At 38.7% G+C, this 19,411-nt stretch overlaps 3 protein-coding genes and 1 long non-coding RNA gene across 4 annotated transcripts; all 4 read right to left on the reverse strand.

The window, feature by feature from the left end:
* Nucleotides 1-1,269: 1,269 nt before the first annotated feature.
* Nucleotides 1,270-2,185, reverse strand: LOC149678872 (uncharacterized). Its single transcript, XM_089836783.1, has 3 exons — nt 2,025-2,185; nt 1,568-1,960; nt 1,270-1,501 (listed from the first exon to the last, which is right to left on the reverse strand). The coding sequence occupies exons 1-3, from the start codon at nt 2,061-2,063 to the stop codon at nt 1,361-1,363; spliced, it is 573 nt and encodes a 190-aa protein (XP_089692909.1). The 5' UTR covers nt 2,064-2,185; the 3' UTR covers nt 1,270-1,360.
* A 947-nt stretch (nt 2,186-3,132) lies between these two features.
* LOC149678873 (uncharacterized) lies at nt 3,133-9,080 on the reverse strand. Its single transcript, XM_089836784.1, has 2 exons — nt 6,036-9,080; nt 3,133-4,878 (listed from the first exon to the last, which is right to left on the reverse strand). Exons 1-2 carry the CDS (start codon nt 6,317-6,319, stop codon nt 4,671-4,673), a joined length of 492 nt encoding a protein of 163 aa, XP_089692910.1. The 5' UTR covers nt 6,320-9,080; the 3' UTR covers nt 3,133-4,670.
* A 3,233-nt stretch (nt 9,081-12,313) lies between these two features.
* Nucleotides 12,314-15,468, reverse strand: LOC149678874 (uncharacterized). The gene is made up of 4 exons (XM_089836785.1): nt 15,214-15,468; nt 12,978-13,119; nt 12,693-12,919; nt 12,314-12,619 (listed from the first exon to the last, which is right to left on the reverse strand). The coding sequence occupies exons 2-4, from the start codon at nt 13,030-13,032 to the stop codon at nt 12,521-12,523; spliced, it is 381 nt and encodes a 126-aa protein (XP_089692911.1). The 5' UTR covers nt 13,033-13,119; nt 15,214-15,468; the 3' UTR covers nt 12,314-12,520.
* LOC149678875 (uncharacterized) lies at nt 14,259-15,011 on the reverse strand. The gene is made up of 2 exons (XR_016366164.1): nt 14,666-15,011; nt 14,259-14,534 (listed from the first exon to the last, which is right to left on the reverse strand). It is a non-coding gene; the product is annotated as an uncharacterized LOC149678875 (long non-coding RNA).
* Nucleotides 15,469-19,411: the final 3,943 nt, after the last annotated feature.

A 19,411-nucleotide genomic window follows, 5' to 3' on the forward strand; every position in this document is an offset into this window, starting at 1 on the left:
AAAAGATCAGGTAACGTAACATTATACCTTAAATATTTTTTAATAAGAGATCTCTTATAACAAAATATTTTGTATTTAATTAGTCTTAAAAACGAGGACTACTACGTCGCCATTGGTTAAGTGGCGTCTGCTAAATCGAACCACTTACCCCTTAAGCGATTGGTGGAATTCTCACATGCTGAGAGAGATAAGAGTAAAGTAGGACATAGCCTACTCGATCACGCGCGTAACAGGGAGTAACGGGAATGGTTGAATTCTCAAAGGCTGAGAAAGGTGAGGGGTTCGATTTAGCAGACGCCACTAAAGCAATGGCTTCACAGTAGTCCTAGTTTTAAGACTAATTAGGTTGTAATAAGAGATCATTTTTTGTTCAATATTCTTCCTTTTATATTTATAAATATATAAGGCATAATATTATGTTACCTGAACCTTTCCTTTAAACTCTGTTAGATGAGAGTTCTAGCGACACTAGCGGTTTGAAGAGAAACGTCACCACTTTTTTCTTACCTTATTTAAGTTTGCGTATTCGCTTAAGTGACTTTAACAATTCTATATTTCCACATCTTTGAATCGACATGCAAAAGTTCAATTAAAACTTGAGCGGAAGTAGAGGAAATGCAATGGTTCAATATTCCACAAATGCTTTAATTATCAGTTTTATTCAACGATGCATAAGGTCATTAAATCTTTCAAGTATCTAGCATTAAACGTAGCGTTAAATTGTTTACTGTATGCCTACGAACTGTGACGTTTCACCTCTAAAGTCATTCCCAGTTCTTTTCAAATCCTGTCGCACATCGAATCTTTATACCTAGAAGGTGCAGTGAATTCTTTCAAGCAGCGCCAGGGCCGGTTTAAAGGGGGGGGGCACTGGCCCCCGGGCGCAAGGCTTGTTGGGGGCGCTTTGAGTTTAACTGTTTCCCCTCAGCATCATTTGCTGTTCCTTTTTTCTCGGCTTAAGGGGGCGCTTACTATCTCGGCCCCCGGGTGAAAAATTGCTTAATCCGGCCCTGAGCAGCGCCAAAGGTTTTGGTCGTCATTTTCGGTCAAGTAGGAACCTAGCTTTAATGAAGCTCGAAACTAAGTGGTCAACTTTCGTTTAGGATTTCCAAAATGGCAATATTTTTAGCTAAAACAGAACGTAACTTGAAATGTGACTTCTATCTCCTGAATTAACGAAGTGAACTTGTGGCACTCAGTAGAAAGAAACCAGTAGAATGTGAACCTGCTAGTGCTTACACTATTTTTATCAATGAAATGCGATTAAAATTGAGGATGTGACAAGAAATACTTTTATTTCAATCATAATTCATTTATACATTAACTTCGTAGGGTTAGTTTAGTGATTTTAGAAGTAAAGTTAAATTCCTCTTGGAATGGTTTGAGTATACGAGCTCTTTCCGGTGATTTGGGCACTTGGGACCTTGAAAAGATATTCACGGAGGTTAACTTGGGGTGTCACGGTGCGGAGAGTGTGGGGAACTCTGTAAACGATGGGTTTCTGAAAAGTATTTAATTGAGTTCAACTTTCTTAAATCACGATAGTTAATTGAGTTGAAATATTTACGTGTTGGACGACAGGTTTGGGGATGTAAAAAACTGGTTGGGGAAGACGGAACAGAACTTCCTTTTCTTGAAAGATGGGCTTGGGTGCTTCCACAACTGGGGTTGGCAAGTTCAAGTGCAAGTCCTTGTTTTGGATGGAGTTTCCTGGAAGACGAATATCGGCGTGGGGAACGTCAACGACTTCTTGGGCTCCCTTGGGCAAGTGGACGAGTGGGGCGCTAGGCAACAAGGCGGGGGAAGGATATTCCATGGTTTCTGATCCGAGGTTGGCGGTCAATACAGCTCCTCTTTCTTGGGCAACTTCCATCGGGAGAGGAGAACGGATTTCCACAGAACCAGCAGACTCAACCCATTGCGTTGCCCCGACTAAGTCAGACGACTTTTGGGCAGTGCACTAAGGTGGAATGTATCTTACAAGTCATTTCTCTAAAAATATTTTCTCTAAATAAAAGTCTTACCACTGCGACAACAACCAAGGCAATTACAATTTTCAACATTTTGTCGATCGACTTGAGTTTTTAGTTTGAAGAACTGGAGAAAGAAGACGATTGTAGTGAATTGGAACACCTTGCCCGACTATTTATACCGATTTTTGAATGCCTTCCTTCAAGATATTGTTTAAAAAAATCAGTTAAGTGTAGATAAATCTTTAAATTAAATTTTGGTCCCATTAACAGAGCTTTGACTGCGAGTTCAAGATCATTTTCACAACGGCGATAATGTGGAATATCTTTATATTTAACTCTTGAGATTAAGATTTGAATACGTACCAGCTACAATCGCGATTGGGTTTCATTAGAAATTCATTCTCGATTCAACGCTTCACTATCGCTTTTTAGTAATAAAATAAGCTTGAAAGATATGTCCCATGTATGACTTTACCAGAAGTATATAATACTTCTCTTCGAGAGAAGTGTACCACAAGGCGGGGTAAGTGTAACGTCACTCTTCCCAACATCGGAACATTTACAGCAAGGTTACTAAAACGAATCATATACGCGATGAATAATTCCCTCATCATTACTCTATTAGGGTTAAAATATTTGGCAAGACGAGCTTGTGCATTTTTGTCCCACGTCAAGACGAGGTTTGTGGGATGATTGCTGGGGATTTAGTGCCAAACAATTATAGAATTCACCTTACGGTGCGATGCCCATTTGTAGTTTGATGAGCGGGAAAGCAAACTAAAAGGGTGAGCCTGGGAAGAATGACGTTACATAACTAAAACATTTAGAGGATACAGAGTGTCATCCTTCTTCAATTATCCCCTTCTGCTTTACCTATATTTCGTTATGCTAGAGACTTACTGAGAGCTAGTTCTAGAACGACGCGAGAATTGACTACACTCGGTTTTGCGGTTCATCTTCCTATTTAGTCTGCACTAAGCCTTTGACTACGTCTCACCAGGCGTCGCTTTACAAGAGCCTATGACGTTTCATCTACGTCACTTCATGACAAGCTCTTAGTAACTAGTCACAAACTTATGGTAACAATAACGAAATGCGTTATTTTCTTAGCTTAGGCCGCTATGGTACTAACATCCAAAAGGCAACCAAAAAACCATCGTATGTTTCTCTTAGTGCATTTAAATTTATTGAATTTTTACACATTACAGTTTATTTAGAAAGGACAGATCCCAAGTTACAGATTTTATAGTGAATGCATCAAAAGTCAGGCAACTATACCTACCTAAAAATTGTAGAAAATCATATTTCGGAGGTAAAGTACAGGCACTCCTCTAGATTACACAATTAATTTTGTTGGACTTATTCAAAATCTGTGAACCAAACCACTTTCTGTGCCCTTTTACAATATAGAAAAAGAAAAAGGGAAATCAGGGTAGTGAAGAAAACTATACCCAATTCCAAAGTTCTTAAAAACAGAGCAGTTAACATGACTCATTTGAACATGTATTCAAATTAATTTCAAAACAAAGTATTTTTATTTCTGCTAGATAGAAGATCAACTTTTTTCATGAATTCAAAAGTTAGAGGAATCACTTTGCCTCCATATCTTCCATATTAATTTCTATGCAGGGCTTGAGTGTTCTCCGTCACACGTCCTAATTCTGACGTCTTTCTAACTAAGATTTCATTAGTTGTTCGTCTGTTTATATTCCTAGCGCTTGGGTAATAAGGTCGCGAGCCCATATAACTGGGACGTAGCAACGCGATTATTTATTAGTCACGATAAATTTATCACACATAACGATTAATCAAGCCAATCTAAGCCATCAAAGCCCGGTTATTGAAACTTCTTTAATGATTTAACTGTGCTAGAAGCAATTAGGGAAAGTACTATCAAAGGGGTTATGCAAGGCGTGAAGTTATGGTCTTTTCGCACCTTCCCAGAATCGGGTTTTTTCTAAGTGTGGTTACGTAATCACACCTAGCATTGCGATGGTGTTTTGTCTGTATGGGTGTGTGTGTGTTTGTAGCTCGGCCACACGAAAAACAAGCGTGGATGGGAACAAATTAAGGCAAGATCCGCTACAACGTTGGAGCTCGTAATGAAAAAGAATTGCGAAAGGAAATGCATTAGTTCTATGGTATGAGTTAACAGCAATTTTCCGACTTCGGGTGGACGTAAAACAAATTGGTTTGGACTCTTGTTAAGAAACGATCCGCTTCCGGCTCTTGGAAGTATTGGGAAAGAAACAACATTGATATAATAATAAAAAAACTAGGCTTTGTCTAAGAAGGGATTTCCACACTAAGCCTGTGGCTTATTTACAGGTGGGTCCCTTTACAATGCATAGAGGGGTGGTGGCTAGCCCCTATGCCACAGCTAACCTACAGCGCCCTATACTAACTATTACCGTTAACCTCAGCAAGTTTTGATGGAAAGGAGAAACCGGGTTAGACCGCGGAGGAAAACTCCTTTAACAAGCGGGGAGAGAACTTGCAAACTCTACGCAGAAGGATTTGTTCCGAGATTCTCACCCGGTGCCACAGTCCGGGATCGAACCCGGGATCCTCTTGCTGCGAGGCGAAAGCGCTAACCGCTACGCCACCCCATATCGATAAAGAATTCACCCGGTTAAATTGCAGCAATCCTTAATAAAAATCCTTATTTCCCACCCTGTTTCTGGTCCTACAATGCTGCTAAGCGACAATTGAAAAAAATTCAATTGATGAAGTAGCCAGTGCCAGAGCGTTTCCAATGATCCAAATAAGGAAGACCGCTCTAACATCATCAAACTTGACTGCGTCTTGTGATTCGATGTCAGGCTGCCAGCTATATTTTTCAATCTTGTAGATGTTTTCCGAGATACATTTATAAGCAACACGAGACTCTACTTGTCTTAGAAGTCTGAAAAAAAAATGTATTTAGAAGTTTTATATACGCAAGAAAAATTCCTATAAAAATTAAGAGACTTTAGTGTGTTTCCGCAAGAAGTGGCTTCTAGTCCCATTTTGTTATCTTTAATGTACAAAACATTTTTTCGATTTTCACGTGAAAAAATCACGTGCTTATTTGTAGTTTAAAGGGGTGTACGGAACAATGCGTTATGTTTCGGTGTGTCAAGAATAAAGATATGAGTCGGTAATTTACCGTCCGTAAATAACCGGTAATTTACCAAATACCGCGTAAATTACCGTTTTATATCTTACCGTAATTTTACAATGGTAATTCACCGGTAAATTACGGCGGTGAGTTACCGTGGTAAATTACCAAACATTTTTATTACGCCTTAAAACTTCATAATTTACACTTAAACGATCAATTATTTCTGTGTTTACTTCCAAAATGACTCACCAGGCGCTACTCGCTAGCCAGTACTTACAAAGTTACGCTAGAAATTAGTCTTTTCATAAATTTTTAGTTAGAGTAGAGATCAGATTAAAAGGCCACGGCTGCCGTCTTGGTAGCAAAAGCCGCAAATACGGGTAAAGCAGTCAAGATAGTGCTCACAATTAAACGTTATTTAAAGTAATGGATTGTAAGTACGGGGAAATATAAATTACCAAAAATTACTGGCTGAACGGTACTTTTTGTTTTCCCTAAATTTCAATCGGTAAATTACCGGTAATTTATCGGTAAATTACCGTTTTTAAAAATTACGGTATTTTCACATCTCTAGTCAAGAACTATATTAGGAGGTAGTTGTGTTACTCTTTCCTGGAGTAAAGATTGGAAAATATCACGTGACTGAAAGTGTGGAACGATTTGGCGGACAAATTCAACGGATGCCCAATCCCCAACGCACAGACAATGCAACGAAATTCACGCATGTCCAAGAGGTCTATTTAATAGAATATAAGCTTTATATAAACCCCGTCCCTACATAACACGTGGAAAAGCTTGAATTTACAGCAATACGGGAATTCCTATCTATAAATTCCTATTGAAATTGATTTAAAGAGTTTTGGTACACTTATTTGATTCTCTTTGTAGCTATGACGTAGATTTTTTACGAAAATTAAACACCCACCTGCCGTTTGAGCACAAACAAATTTCATACATACGCGCGGTTTATAAGTTCTTTTTCACGTTCCGAAAGTGTTCGATTAATTGGCAGGGTCACTACAGATGTGCTAAGAGATTCTTGTCCATAATAGTAAATTTGCGGGCCTAAATCTTCATCGGCGCTCGAAAATGCAAGGTCCGCAATTCCTTTCATTACTAGCTTATTTATTATCAACGCCTTTTTTCCTTCCAATATTTTAGTGAATATTTCATTTTCTATGATTAAATTGCTAACGTCCATTGAACCATTTGTATCCAAAAGCCGTTGCATCAGGCTTTTCATGATGTCGTTGCTTTCTGCCTAAATCATAAGTGAAAACAACAGATATAGAGAAACCAGCCGACAACTAGAGCAAATAAGGACTCGGAGCATGGAAATTCCAGGGCTTGCTATAGACATTTTCGATGTAAAAAAATGATAGGCAATCTTTAGTTATCGGGGCATAAGGAGGGTTGGTGTCTATGCAAACTCTCATGATACAAAAAGACTACAGCGAGGTGGAAGGCAAAGTTTTACCTACGTGTCTTTCCCCTTTAATTTACATCGGAATGATCTATTGTAATTACTAAATTCTGTTGCTACATTCTATTTAAAAAGTAGCTGAGATTTATCTTTAAATTAGACTAGCTTAGTTTGGTTTTATTACTTTCAAAACTAAACAGTTTTAAGAAATGTGACGTGCTTTATTTTTTTAAAGGACAATCATTTTCTGACTATAAAATAGGCATTAAATATTTAATTATCTTCTAAATTAGAAACTGACATATAAATGGAAATGTAAAGAATTAAAGTGTCGCCAGATGTTCCAAGAGCGTGTCATTGTTTACGTCATCTCTGCAATAAGCCATGTAAAATGAGACGCGATCTGCACTATGCATAGAACCACAAGTTGGGAAAACCAAAATAAACCTCTCCGAGTCGAGACGAATTTACTTTCCAAACACAGGTCCACCAGCCAATGAGAAAAACCGGAAATACATAGTTCAAATTGGCGAGATATTGCCAAGGTCATTTGTAAGGGTTAAAGCGTTTAACAATTTCCTGCGTATCCTCAATAATTCTAATGAGGACCTAATATCTATCACTTAAATGTGTATTTAACTTTCGGCTCACTCTGAGCCGTTAAGACCTTCCATAAGAGGACACAAACAAGGTCAATTCTGGTTAACATCTAGGGTATCTTATCTCATAGACCCAATCGTTTCAACACTTATGGAAAGATGAAATATTAACATCCATATTATGTAACGAAACTAAAAGTTACGTTTACACTATATATAAGTGTAGTAAAACTGAATTAAAAAGTAAAGACCAAATTTGAAATGTTAATATCAAAAGATGTTCTTGGAATATTGAGATGAAACAGAGCTTTATAGCTACACAACTAATAAATGAATCGTAATGCCGAAAAATATTTAAAGTATTTCCATTTAATATTCTGCAAAAAGAAAATGTTATCGTTTTGTAAGAGATCTTTTCATCCTTCTCGCTTTATATTAACTTTGATATGCGTGTAGTGTTTCGATTCAGATGTAATCTTCATTACTCGTTCTATATAAACTCTCAATTGTGTCCTTTCATAGAAAGACGTTTATCTTAAATAATTAAATAAATATAACTGATATTAATTATTTTAAACGTCAGTATTTTACGTTAATTATAGTTAAGTCGGTTTAAGAAACTTAATTCCTAAAATAATTTTAAACATAGCTATCTTTAACGTTATACCTCTAGGGAACACCTATATCAGAACTTTTGTAAATTTAGGGTATATAAGGCGATTGATTCACACCAAGGGATAAGAAAATACGCAATTGCGTGAACCTTTGGTGGAAGCCCTGCCATTGGGAGGCTAGACGTTTCTCGTAACCCTAGCCGCTCGCCGCGTACATCTTAAGCCTAACGACGATGATGGAGTAGAAGCCAATGTTACAGATTGGTGTCTATATGGTATAGACGAAAGACCAGTAGATGGTGGTGTTGGAAGCCAATGTTGCAGATTGGTGTCTATGTGGCATAGACGAAAGACCAGTAGATGGTGGTGTTAGTAGCCAATGTTGCAGATTGGTGTCTATGTGGTATAGACGAAAGACCAGTAGATGGTGGTGTTAGAAGCCAGTAAGAACAGATTGGTGTGTATGTGGTGTACACGAAAGACTAGTGCATGGTGTTGTTGTTAGAAAGCAATAAAAACTGAGGGTGTTGAGTGAAAGAATTGGCGGTTAGTCAGCAAATGAAGGTGTAACGACTAGTTAATGATTGGCGTTAAATAAGATAGATAAAGTAATGAAGTAAAGTTTTCGGAATTTCTGTGTACTGCGAACGCGGTCCGGAAATTGCGAACACGTTTGCTCCGATTTGCCAACTGCGAACGCAGTGACAGACACACACACAGACACGTCCAGTGTAAAACCTCTCCGTGACGTCATCGTCACTCGGAGAGGTAAACAAGTTGGGAAAGCCAAAATATTACCTCTCCGAGTGGAGATGACTATCACTACCCCTTAAACAACCTAAATAAATGCATCTATCGCTTTTTTTAATTCTTTGCAAGTGCAGGAATTGAATTTTAAAATAGTCTATTGTTCAAGCCTTTTCAATATCTCTCAATTGCTGTGGAAACTCTACTCTCTCGCTATACCTCAACCGCATTCTTAGTCTACCAGTATGATTTGTAACATTTGTCCATATCAAAGCTGAATCATACCTCGCCACACAAAAAGCAAATGTGCCCAAATCATGGAAGCCACAACCCAATCACACATAAGCTAGGCTCCCACTTAACCAAAATAATTATTAAACAGTTAAATACTCACAAAGGTTGGCAAAATCAATCTCCTTCAGTAATACGTAAGGCTTAATTATATTATTTGCCGAACAAAATTAATCGAGCAAATCTAACACTTAACTTCTTCCTTCGAAATTCTATCAAAGAATGATTCAACTGTTTAAAAAAAGGTTTTTTTCGCAAATTGGGCGCTATCATATCAACCGCAATTCCGTCATATTTAAAAAATATACATTGCCAACACTTTTTTAGACACAATAGTGGAAGTTTTGGTCTCATTTAAAACATGTAAAACAATTATCTCATCTACAAATAGCTTACACATGTCTTTTTTTACCAATATCTAGCCGTTTGGATTTTTCTAAAGCAATCTTACCACCAAAATATTTTTTGATATAGAATAAATGTTCTATGTTCTTCATTTTTGAAAATATATTTTTTAGCGTTTGTAATGATTACTCTCTACACCTACACTAATCTAACAAGGAGTATAAATCCACTAGTGGAAGCGGTGTTTTTATTGAAAATATATTTTTAAGCATTAAATCTAACTGGGAGTAATACGAAAGGAGTAGAAGCTTATCTGTCTTAGGAAATATGAAATTTTATCTTAACAGTTCGTTAAATCATAAGTTTATAACGAAAAAACGCGGAAGGGGAAAACGAGCAGACAACAACGATTTTTGGGGGTAGAAGTTTAGGAGCGCCATCTGTCGTCCGTGCCAAAGTTGAACTTCCACTCGAAGGCAATGGGAAAGTGGATAAAATAATGCCATCAGCTATTTAACTGCGTCGATATATTTAACGACTTGACCCATGACATGCCCTTAACACTGGCTTCTATGAATCCTATTTATTCTTGGATGCTAGGAAACTTGGTAGACGTAACAGTCTGTACCAAGTACCCAAGCATCCTTCAATAAACGCCTGGCAACATTGTGGTACGCATGGTACAACTAAAAAATAGGATGTGTATCTATCTTTCGACTCACTCCAAGCCTTTAAGCCCTCAATACAGAGGATTTGAAACACTATCGTAATTCCTAGTGTCTCGAATCTCTACGTTCCTGTCCATTATGAACAGTGCTGAGAGAATGATACATCAGAAAGAGCCATTCAAATCGAATTGCCGAAAATATTATCCATATTTTCATTTCATATAACTAAGAAAATAAATTATTATGGATACAGAAGGCAATGTAGGAAATATAACGCAATTCACGGGCCTAAATAGATATAGGAGGATATGTAGGAAATATAACGCAATGCACGGGCCTTGATAGATATAGGAGGCAATGATTTATCGACTTCAGTACTTGAGAGGTTTATCTTTAATATTTAAATAAATAAAATTATTTTTAATTATTTTAATCGCCAGTAAATAATTTTAAAAATAGTTACATCGTTTAAAATAAAGTTGTTCCTATTATCTTTCGAAACTTTGCTAATATTGACGTTTAAAGTGAAGGGTACCCCTCTTGCCTGCTTTTTTCAAATTTTGGGGTATATATACCAATTGTTTCCATTATAATAATAGATAAAAACGCATTCGCGTGAACCGATGGTGGAAGCCCTGCCATTGGGAGGCTAGACGTTTCTCGTAACCCTAGCCGCTCGCCGCGTATATCTTAAAACCAAATAAAAACGCATTCGCGTGAACCGATGGTGGAAGCCCTGCCATTGGGAGGCTAGACGTTTCTCGTAACCCTAGCCGATCGCCGCGTATATCTTGAAACCAAACGATGACGGAGGAAAAGAAGCCAGAATGTACTGACTGGCGTCCATGTGGAATGGACAAAAGACCTGAAGATGGTGGTGCATTGAAGCTGGTGTCAATGTGGAATTGACGGAGAACAGAAGATGGTGGTGCATTGAAGCTGGTGTCAATGTGGAATTGACGAAGAACAGAAGATGGTGGTGCATAGAAGCTGGTGTCAAGGTGAAATTGACGAAGAACAGAAGATGGTTGTGCTTGGAAGCTAGAAGTACAGACTAGTGTCCATGTGGAGTGGACGAAAACCAAAGCTGGTGGTGTTGGAACTCAAGTAGAATAGCCAGAGGAGACAAACCCAAATTTCCGTGAACTGTCAATGCAGTCCGGAAATTGGGAACACGTTTGCTCCGATACGCAAACTGCGAACGCGGTCACGTGGGGCGTGACAGACACACACAGACACACACACACGCACGTCCGGTGTAATACCTCTCCGTGACATACGTCACTCGGAGAGGTAAAAATAAATAGGGGAAAGTGTCGGACTACCATATTTTCCTGCCTTTGCCTTAGCTTGACATGCATTTCGAGACGCTCAAGCGCGCGAGAGGTGTTTGAAATGATATCAGCCAATCAGATTTGTAGTTGATGATGTCACTCTTCCCGAAAATAACGGTCGTACGCCACCAAACGGGAGAATTTGGCATAGGCGTATCTCAAGGAAGAGTCACAACCTCCGCGCTCTGTTCTATTTTCTTTAGTGTTATTTTCGTGTTTGAACGAGGTTAAAATTTGTTTAAAACGTTAGCACGCCGAAAATAAATTAAAAATGCCGCAAATCATCATTTATTTCAAAAAACTCATGGGTAAAATCCTTCAGAATTTCGTTCAAACTTAGGCCCTGGGTTGTCATTATAAGCTAAAACGTTTTAATATTAGTAAATCACATCAATATTAGCAAACAAAATTAATACAATCATGTACATCATCAAATTAAATTGTGGCGATAAACTGCAGTGGCCACGGTTAGCCTCAGTCAAGCAGCTAGTGTAAAATAGAACCGCACTATTTCTTCACGCGCAATATCACAAATTATCTTAGGCACGCGGTGAATAGGCGAGGGGGACGAAACAGATTTGGCGAGTATGCATTCACCCCTCCAAATGCGCGTCACAGACGAAGGAGAGAGTTCGACACTTTCCCCTATTTATTTTTGATAGAACCAGACGACGCCAAAATTGTTTTTTCCAAAATTTAGCGGCCATTACGAAAAATGGTGACCAGAAATGTAAGAAAAGTTTCCGGTGGAATAATATCCATACATTTCAACTAATTTCATTAGTGGTTCGCGAATTCCTATAGGGCTTCTGCTTTTGGAGATGAACATGCCTACCCATTCAAAATGTAACATTAAGTAAATATCCAGACGGGTTTCGCCTTGTCATTTTTGCGCTAATTGCGGATACAATATAGCTTCCACCAGGAACACATAGATTTCTTCTTCTTGGAATCTTTATAATAATAATAATAATAATAATAATCTAAGCTTGGTCTAGGAAGGGATGTCCACACTAAGTCAACTCGCGACTTATTTACAGGTGGGTCCCTTTACAATGCATAGAGGGGTGGTGGCTAGCCCCTATGCCACAGCTAACCTACAGCGCCCTATACTAACTATTACCGTTAACCTCAGCAAGTTTTGATGGAAAGGAGAAACCGGGTTGGACCGCGGAGGAAAACTCCTTTTAACAAGTGGGGAGAGAACTTGCATAGACCCCGTCATCTGATTGAATGTAAGGGGAAAGGGTTTAAAGCTTTGTTAAACCGTCCGCTCCTCCTTCCTCGAGTTTCATTGGCTGTTTACGTGTATAGGACAACCGAAAACATTAGGCCTACTCGTTCAGCAAACCCGCGAGAACACGCAGAGACAATTTTTTTTACATTAGGGCTTGGTGCTCATAGGTCGCTAGCTGTGTCATTGTCACGTGGTTTCTAAGTTAAAATACATTATGCATGACGTCAGGGGTGCACGGTTTCTACACCTCATCTTTAATTCAAGCAGAAAGGCTCGGAAAATGAACTGTTAAGGATTCCAAGTTGAAGAAATCTGTATTCCTGCTTCCGTTGATAAAATTTTGATATAATCTACTTACATATTTCTTAATTAAAGTATGTTCGCTGCTCGAATTAAGTACTACGGGTTCTAACTTTGGATGTCGTAGTAATTGATCAAAAGTGTCGATAGTATCGTAACCAGATTCTGTAAACTTGGATTTGCAGTTACACGTTATGTAAATGCCTACAACGAAGGCAAACACAAGCCAGAAACATAATAGAATCCTTGCAGACTCTCGGGGTGGTAACCATGACACGGACATTCCTTCAACAATTAAAAATTAACAATAGCACAGAAGACAATCTGGGGTATTTATACGCACCTATATTAAGAAATGGCGTAAGATGTGCGGGAAATATGTTCATGAAAGTTGACATGGCCGAAGTGTTTTTGAACAGCAAACGAATAATTACACATTGAACTATTACAACTACAACAACGGTGAAGGTGAAGAGAAGCAAAACCTATACGAGTAGAAATAAGCATTAGATGACCATAGTTGTGAACTACTAGAAACACTATACAGGATGTTTTTGATAAGTCTGACCAGAAGTGGTATGAGACTAGAAGTGAAGGGCTCTAGCATTGGTAAGAGATCCTGGCACTAGTGAACAAATTTGAGGATTTTATGCCGCTTCCCACGCGCTAAAACTAGAGAGAGAAAAATTGGTCGAGTTCCAAAAACATTTCCCACCCCCTTCCCCTCAACCTAAAGCCGCAGAACACGGACCCGGCTCCTTGAATCTAGTTCGGCCGTCTACCACCGCGAGCGTCTCACGTTTTGGATGGAAAATTCTGAAACCGCCACTAGAGGGCCAACCGTTTGTGTTTTATCAAGTCTTTTCACTAATGCCGAGTGAAGAATTTGGTTAGCTCAATACTTCTAGTATCATACCACTTCTGGTCTGACTTAGAGAGAAAAATATACTAGAGAAATAAATTATTCTAGAGAAAGAAAAATATTCTAGAGAAAGAAAAATATTCTAGAGAAAGAAAAATATTCTAGAGAAAGAAAAATATTCTAGAGAAAGAAAAATATTCTAGAGAAAGAAAAATATTCTAGAGAAAGAAAAATATTCTAGAGAAAGAAAAATATTCTAGACAAAGAAAAATATTTTAGAGAAAGCAAAATAATCTGGAGAAAGAAAAATATTCGAGGGAAATAAAATTACTCGAGATAAATGAAATTATTCTAGAGAAAGAAAAATATACTTGAGAAATAAATATATACTTGAGAAATAAATATATACTTGAGAAATAAATAAATACTAGAGAAAGAAAAAAAATACTAGAGAAAGAAAAAAAATACTAGAGAATTAAAAATATTCTAGAGAAAGAAAGAAACACTAGAGAAAGAACAAGAGGTTCCAAGGAAACCCTTACAATTTTGTCGCGCTTTCTAATGTATTTTAGCAATGTATAATGAACTCCATATTGATATAATAGCAAAGGATAATTATTACAAAAAGTATATTTAGGCACTGTATAATTAATGCCTTACTTGTATACAGTAACATTGCTAATTAATATTGAAATCGTATAAAGAATATCTCCTCAACAAAAGCCGAGATACAACAAACCCCAAAAAATCCTTATTTCTCAGCCTGTTCTCATGCGGCTCTGTCGACACAGGCCAGATGTCCAGTTTAAAAAAAATCCTTATTTCTCAGCCTGTTACGGCTACAATGACAGGGAGCCGAACATAAAGAGGTCACACAAAAGACACGTGTCCTTGGAATGACCCATATTAGTTTAAAACACGTTTCCGCACAATTTAAATGAGATCATAGTGTTTAGCAGACGGCATAATGAATTTTAAACTTTTTAGGACGGTCTGAGACAAGGACTAGGCAATATCCCCGTCGGCGTTACAGCGTCACTTTCGGCGAAAATGAGCCAAATAACGATGAAGCCGAATTAAAAATAACGATGAAACCGAATTAAAAAATTAAACACCGTTAGCGGAATGCAGTGAGCAACAAAAAATGTCGAGTTCGCACGTTTAATTACCGAAATTCAAAGAATAACAGCGAAAACATGAGAGTGGAGGTATTTTTAGTAAGGTCTCAAACACAGTTATAGAAAAAGCCCCGTCATGAGTCCCGAGGAACAAACAAAACGAGCTTTTCCAAGACCTAGGGCAAAACGCTGCCAGTAGGTAAAACCAAAAGACGGCGATAACACGAAAAATAGTTTAAATCACTGAAAATTAAGTTTGATTACCGTTAACGGAAGGCTTTAGAAGTCGTTATGTGCAAAAATCCGGAAACATAACGAACAAGGAACCGAAATTTGAATGAAATAACCGGAGCGCGAGTGAGTCGCTTGTGATAAGGGAGTAGTTTAAAGAGACGACGACGAAGGCTGAGCTAATCTTCCGTTTTATGTCTCCGTAATATTTTTTCTCCATCATAGATGGCGACAAAATAATTCTCTCATACTTTACATTTTCTAGTCTTTGGCTACCAAGACATTTATATTAAAATACTATGAAGTCTTACATATGATTTGAAATCTGTCACTTTCATATGAATAAGTTTAAATAAGGAACAACAAACCTGATTTTGTATCTTTAGTGCATTGGCAATATTCGTCGAAGTATATTTTTCAGGGGATCTTGTAACAATGACGTTTTCACCAGTTTCAAACCAAGATGAACTCTCAAAATAATGAAAGAATTCAACCCCAATATTCAAATCGATGGGCAAGAAAAACAAATCTACTCCCTGGCAAAAAAAATAGTAATCAAATATTAATACAAAGCAGGAATATGTTATAATTTCTTTTCTATATATGGCAACGTCATAACCCTCTATCTCTTACCTTAATGACATCCCCTTTCTGGTTGCGGATAGTATTCTTTATTACAAAGTAGCTGTTCACTCCACTCTCTACCGCAATTACTCAATACTAGCAGGGATCCATGTAATTTTAAAAGTGGGCATAGAGAACAGGGTAATTTGGGCGCGCGTTAAAGTCTACGACACCCTTCCCTGTGACGAGGGGGGGGGGGGTAGTTGAAAGAAGAGATGGGTCATAGCAACAGAGGTGAAAAGATACTACGTATATTTCGCCGTCCTCGTCAGCAGCGTCATCAAAACGTAGTTTAACTTTGAGCCAATAAGATAATCTAAAATTTTTAATAAGTGTTGAAGAGAGTAACCTTGATCGTTCTCTATTCCTGATTTTAAAATTACATGAATCTCTGATACTGGTGAAAGGTATACCCGGCTTTGCCCGGTGTTTAAGGGAGAGATTTCATTCTGTGTTGAAACTAATCGCTTTCCTCGTGTTTTAGGGTAGTGGATAGAAGAAGTAGTAGGGACTATCCAAATACGCATGGATCCAAGATGGCCGCCACCCCAAGATGGCCGCCCTCTCCTCATCCACCAAACTTGCAAACAAAGATTAAGCTAAACTCCTACCTGACCAACCCTACCTTCCAGCATGCTATGACTCTTTAGAGGGGTTTTACCCATTTTTCCCCCAAAACAAGCTGTAGTTCTTTTAATAAACCAGTCTAGTTATTTTGTAAGATTCTTGTTTGAATTTCCCGCCATAAAACCTTTAAAGTATGTCTGAGAAACAAAGATAAACATATAAATAAAGATTTTTTAATAACAAATACCAAATAATATATACAATAAAATAGAGAATAACAAGAATATAAATAGAGAATAACAAGAATATAAATATAAACAAAAATTAAATTAAAACCAGAAATATTTACCGCTACTTTTACCGCTAATGTCTTTAAATCGAAATTTTGAAGGTAATTGTTCTTGTCTCTAGCGTAAAAAGCATCTTGCTCAAAGTGACATTTTGATTTTCAAAACTTGATATTTTAGTCGAAATCTTAACTGAAAGCCGGTCTTTAAATCGTAATTAGCGCAGCGTTTTTATTAACAATTTCACGACATCAACGTGGCATTCACTCTAGCGGGGGGGTCGGCTACTAGCTTTGTTCAGGCACTCTGGTGGTACATGCCTCCATTGATTCAGGAAGATCTTGGGCATTTCGGCTCCGAATCCTATCCACGTTGATCGAGCGAACAGCTGTTAAGTTTGAGAAGGACATCAAAGTCAAGGCCTCACTGAAAAGAACGTGCTCCAGTTGGTGCAGGGTACGCAGAACCTTATGCGCTGGCAGGGCTTGTCGGGTTGTACGGGCCATGTCCTATAAAATTCTTCGTTGACCCTTTACCTCCCGAAGGAAGTTACATCCGAGCCACTGTGGGGTCTGGTCGTCTTGTTCTGGTCTGGTTGTTTGAGCCAGAACTTCTCCTTCATTGCAGCGTCAGCCCGACCTTGCGAAAGAAATCGAACCACAACCAAAAGGCTTTGCTCGTGCATTCTAATGGCTGAGCCGACTTCACACAAATTTTACGCAACTTTCAAGAGACCAATGGAAAACACGTCAAATTAAGTCTTGCGGCGGAAGAAGTAGCAGGACTTAACTCGATTTTCCTTCATTGCAATAGTCCGTTGTATGGACGCATATCACACTGCAATGAAGGGCGATTCATGAACCTCCTCAACATCATCCGTGACCAAATTTTCCGGATTTCTGACGTAAATCTCTTGCATTTGGTCACGAACTATGGCCGACGTTGAGTGGTGGGACGCGAAAAAAAAATGCGACTTCACACAAATTTACGCAGCTTTTCGGTGCAATCAAATGAGTAGAGATTGTCCTGAAAAGCTACGTAAATCTAGCCCATGAATCGAAATTGGTCCCTTTTCAGGCAATGCCCGAGAAGAGACAGTTGGCATAATCGAAATTGGTCCCTTTTCCGTTGGAAAATTGAGTTTGGTCTTTACTCACCCAACAAAAGCGGCACGAGTTAAAGCAAGACATCTTTAGTTGGACTTTTAAGAGCATAGCTGGGCAACTGATAACTTTCTTCACGAAACACGGAGCTTATATACTAAATGACCGAGAGCAGATTTAATATTAAACAATTTCTCTAGATAAAAAAATTTATTTTTTAAGGACCACACCCTGTCGACCACACCCTGAAACGTACTATTAAAGCCCAACGTCTTATATAATAACTGCATCAAACAAGTTGAAACCGGCTCGAACTAGTCAGGGCGTTGTCTTTTTTATCGGAATCGGGTAAGGTCAATTACCTAGCTACGTAGATTTTTCAAGGGTAACGACTTTAAAAGTGTAAGAATTTTTTAAAGTTTTTTTTGATGAAGATAAACGGCGTGTATTTTAAGATCGTCCATAGCTCAGTGGTTAAAGGCAGGGTCTACTAATGTAATACCTAAAAAGGTGGCGAGTTCAAATCCCGGCCAGTCTACCGAGCTATGGCCGATCTTTTTATGTATAAAATAAGGTTTGTTTAAGAAGTTGGGGTTAGTTGATAAACAGGCGTTAGTCATGAATGACGACTTTTTTTTAACTTTAGCGTCTAATACGTGTTTAGATATATACCCAAACAATACCCAATCAAGTTTTAAAAATTATTTGCATCAACCTCTTAACTTGAGTAGCGATTATGAAGTTGGGCTGGCAGAAATCATATTTCCAAATCATTGGGTGAATATAAGCGAAGAGTTTAACAAGTTTGAAATTCAGGTTGTAAGTGACCCAAACCATGGCAACTATGCAGCTGTTCGAGAGCCTGTTGAATATCAAAAAATAGAGATACCTGTCAATCGTTATACCAAGACCAAAGAGTACGAACTGCCCCAAAATTTTGTCGAGCTGTTAAATGATGATGTAAACAGTCATCCGTATTTAAAAGGCAAATTATCTTTTAAATTAGTGAATAAATATAAAGACGGGGCCCTGGGAAAACAGTTAGATACAAACTTTCCCGTTTACCTGCAAGTTTTAGGAGAGGAAAACATACGGTTCAAAATACCAGCTGATTCCCCCTTGACCACGCTATTTGAATTTAAAGAGAATAATTACGAGGATGTTCCATATATATCAAAATATCCTGTATCAAAGCATGCTAAAAATATAAGTTTAAATTACACTAATAATTACGTGGAAATCGAAATTGATAATGTTGGAGATAGTTTTAAAAAAAAATTTGATTACAAGTACATTCCCAAAGCCGCCATTAAACGTAAAACAAGCCACGAAGTTCCGTCGATAAGAAAAAAACCTCAACCGGAATATAAGCCTGTAGCCCCATCTATGCCTATTTTACCGCGAACTACTCCCTTTCTTCCAATTCCTATTACTGCAGCTAAGCCCGTAGTACCTGTACAACCACAGCCACCCAAAATAACCCCTCTTCCAAAACGAAAACCTTCACCACCACCCAAAATAACCCCTCCTCCAAAACGAAAACCTTCACCACCACCCAAAATAACCCCTCCTCCACCACCCCCGAGACGCTCCTCTCCTCCACCACCCCCAAAACCTCCCTCTCCTCCACCGGCACCAGCACCACCAGCCCCGAAACAAACCCTACCACCGCCCCCGAGACGCTCCTCTCCTCCACCACCCCCAAAACCTCCCTCTCCTCCACCGGCACCAGCACCACCAGCCCCGAAACAAACCCTACCACCGCCCCCGAGACGCTCCTCTCCTCCACCACCCCCAAAACCTCCCTCTCCTCCACCGGCACCAGCACCACCAGCCCCGAAACAAACCCTACCACCGCCCCCGAAAACCTCTTCTCCGCCACCACCCCCGAAACCTCCCTCTCCTCCACCGGCACCAGCACCACCAGCCCCGAAACAAACCCTACCACCGCCCCCGAAAACCTCTTCTCCGCCACCACCCCCAAA

Source organism: Phalangium opilio, unplaced genomic scaffold (genome assembly GCF_054372755.1).
Source record: "Phalangium opilio isolate 3A_F unplaced genomic scaffold, DU_Popi_V2 ptg000042l_1, whole genome shotgun sequence".
Taxonomy (NCBI): Eukaryota; Metazoa; Arthropoda; class Arachnida; order Opiliones; family Phalangiidae; genus Phalangium; species Phalangium opilio.

Excerpts from the sequence above, each read along its gene's own strand:
- LOC149678872 (XM_089836783.1), bottom strand. The coding sequence starts at position 2,063 with ATGTTGAAAATTGTAATTGCCTTGGTTGTTGTCGCAGTG. Across the intron at positions 1,961-2,024 it reads CCTTGGTTGTTGTCGCAGTG|TGCACTGCCCAAAAGTCGTC; the intron begins GTAAGACTTTTA and ends ATTCCACCTTAG. Across the intron at positions 1,502-1,567 it reads CCAAACCTGTCGTCCAACAC|AAACCCATCGTTTACAGAGT; the intron begins GTAAATATTTCA and ends AATACTTTTCAG.
- LOC149678873 (XM_089836784.1), bottom strand. The coding sequence starts at position 6,319 with ATGAAAAGCCTGATGCAACGGCTTTTGGATACAAATGGTTCAATGGAC. Across the intron at positions 4,879-6,035 it reads AAAGAACTTATAAACCGCGC|ACTTCTAAGACAAGTAGAGT; the intron begins GTATGTATGAAA and ends TTTTTTTTTCAG.
- LOC149678874 (XM_089836785.1), bottom strand. The coding sequence starts at position 13,032 with ATGTCAACTTTCATGAACATATTTCCCGCACATCTTACGCCATTTCTT. Across the intron at positions 12,920-12,977 it reads TACGCCATTTCTTAATATAG|GAATGTCCGTGTCATGGTTA; the intron begins GTGCGTATAAAT and ends TAATTGTTGAAG. Across the intron at positions 12,620-12,692 it reads ATACTTTAATTAAGAAATAT|TTCATTTTCCGAGCCTTTCT; the intron begins GTAAGTAGATTA and ends AATCCTTAACAG.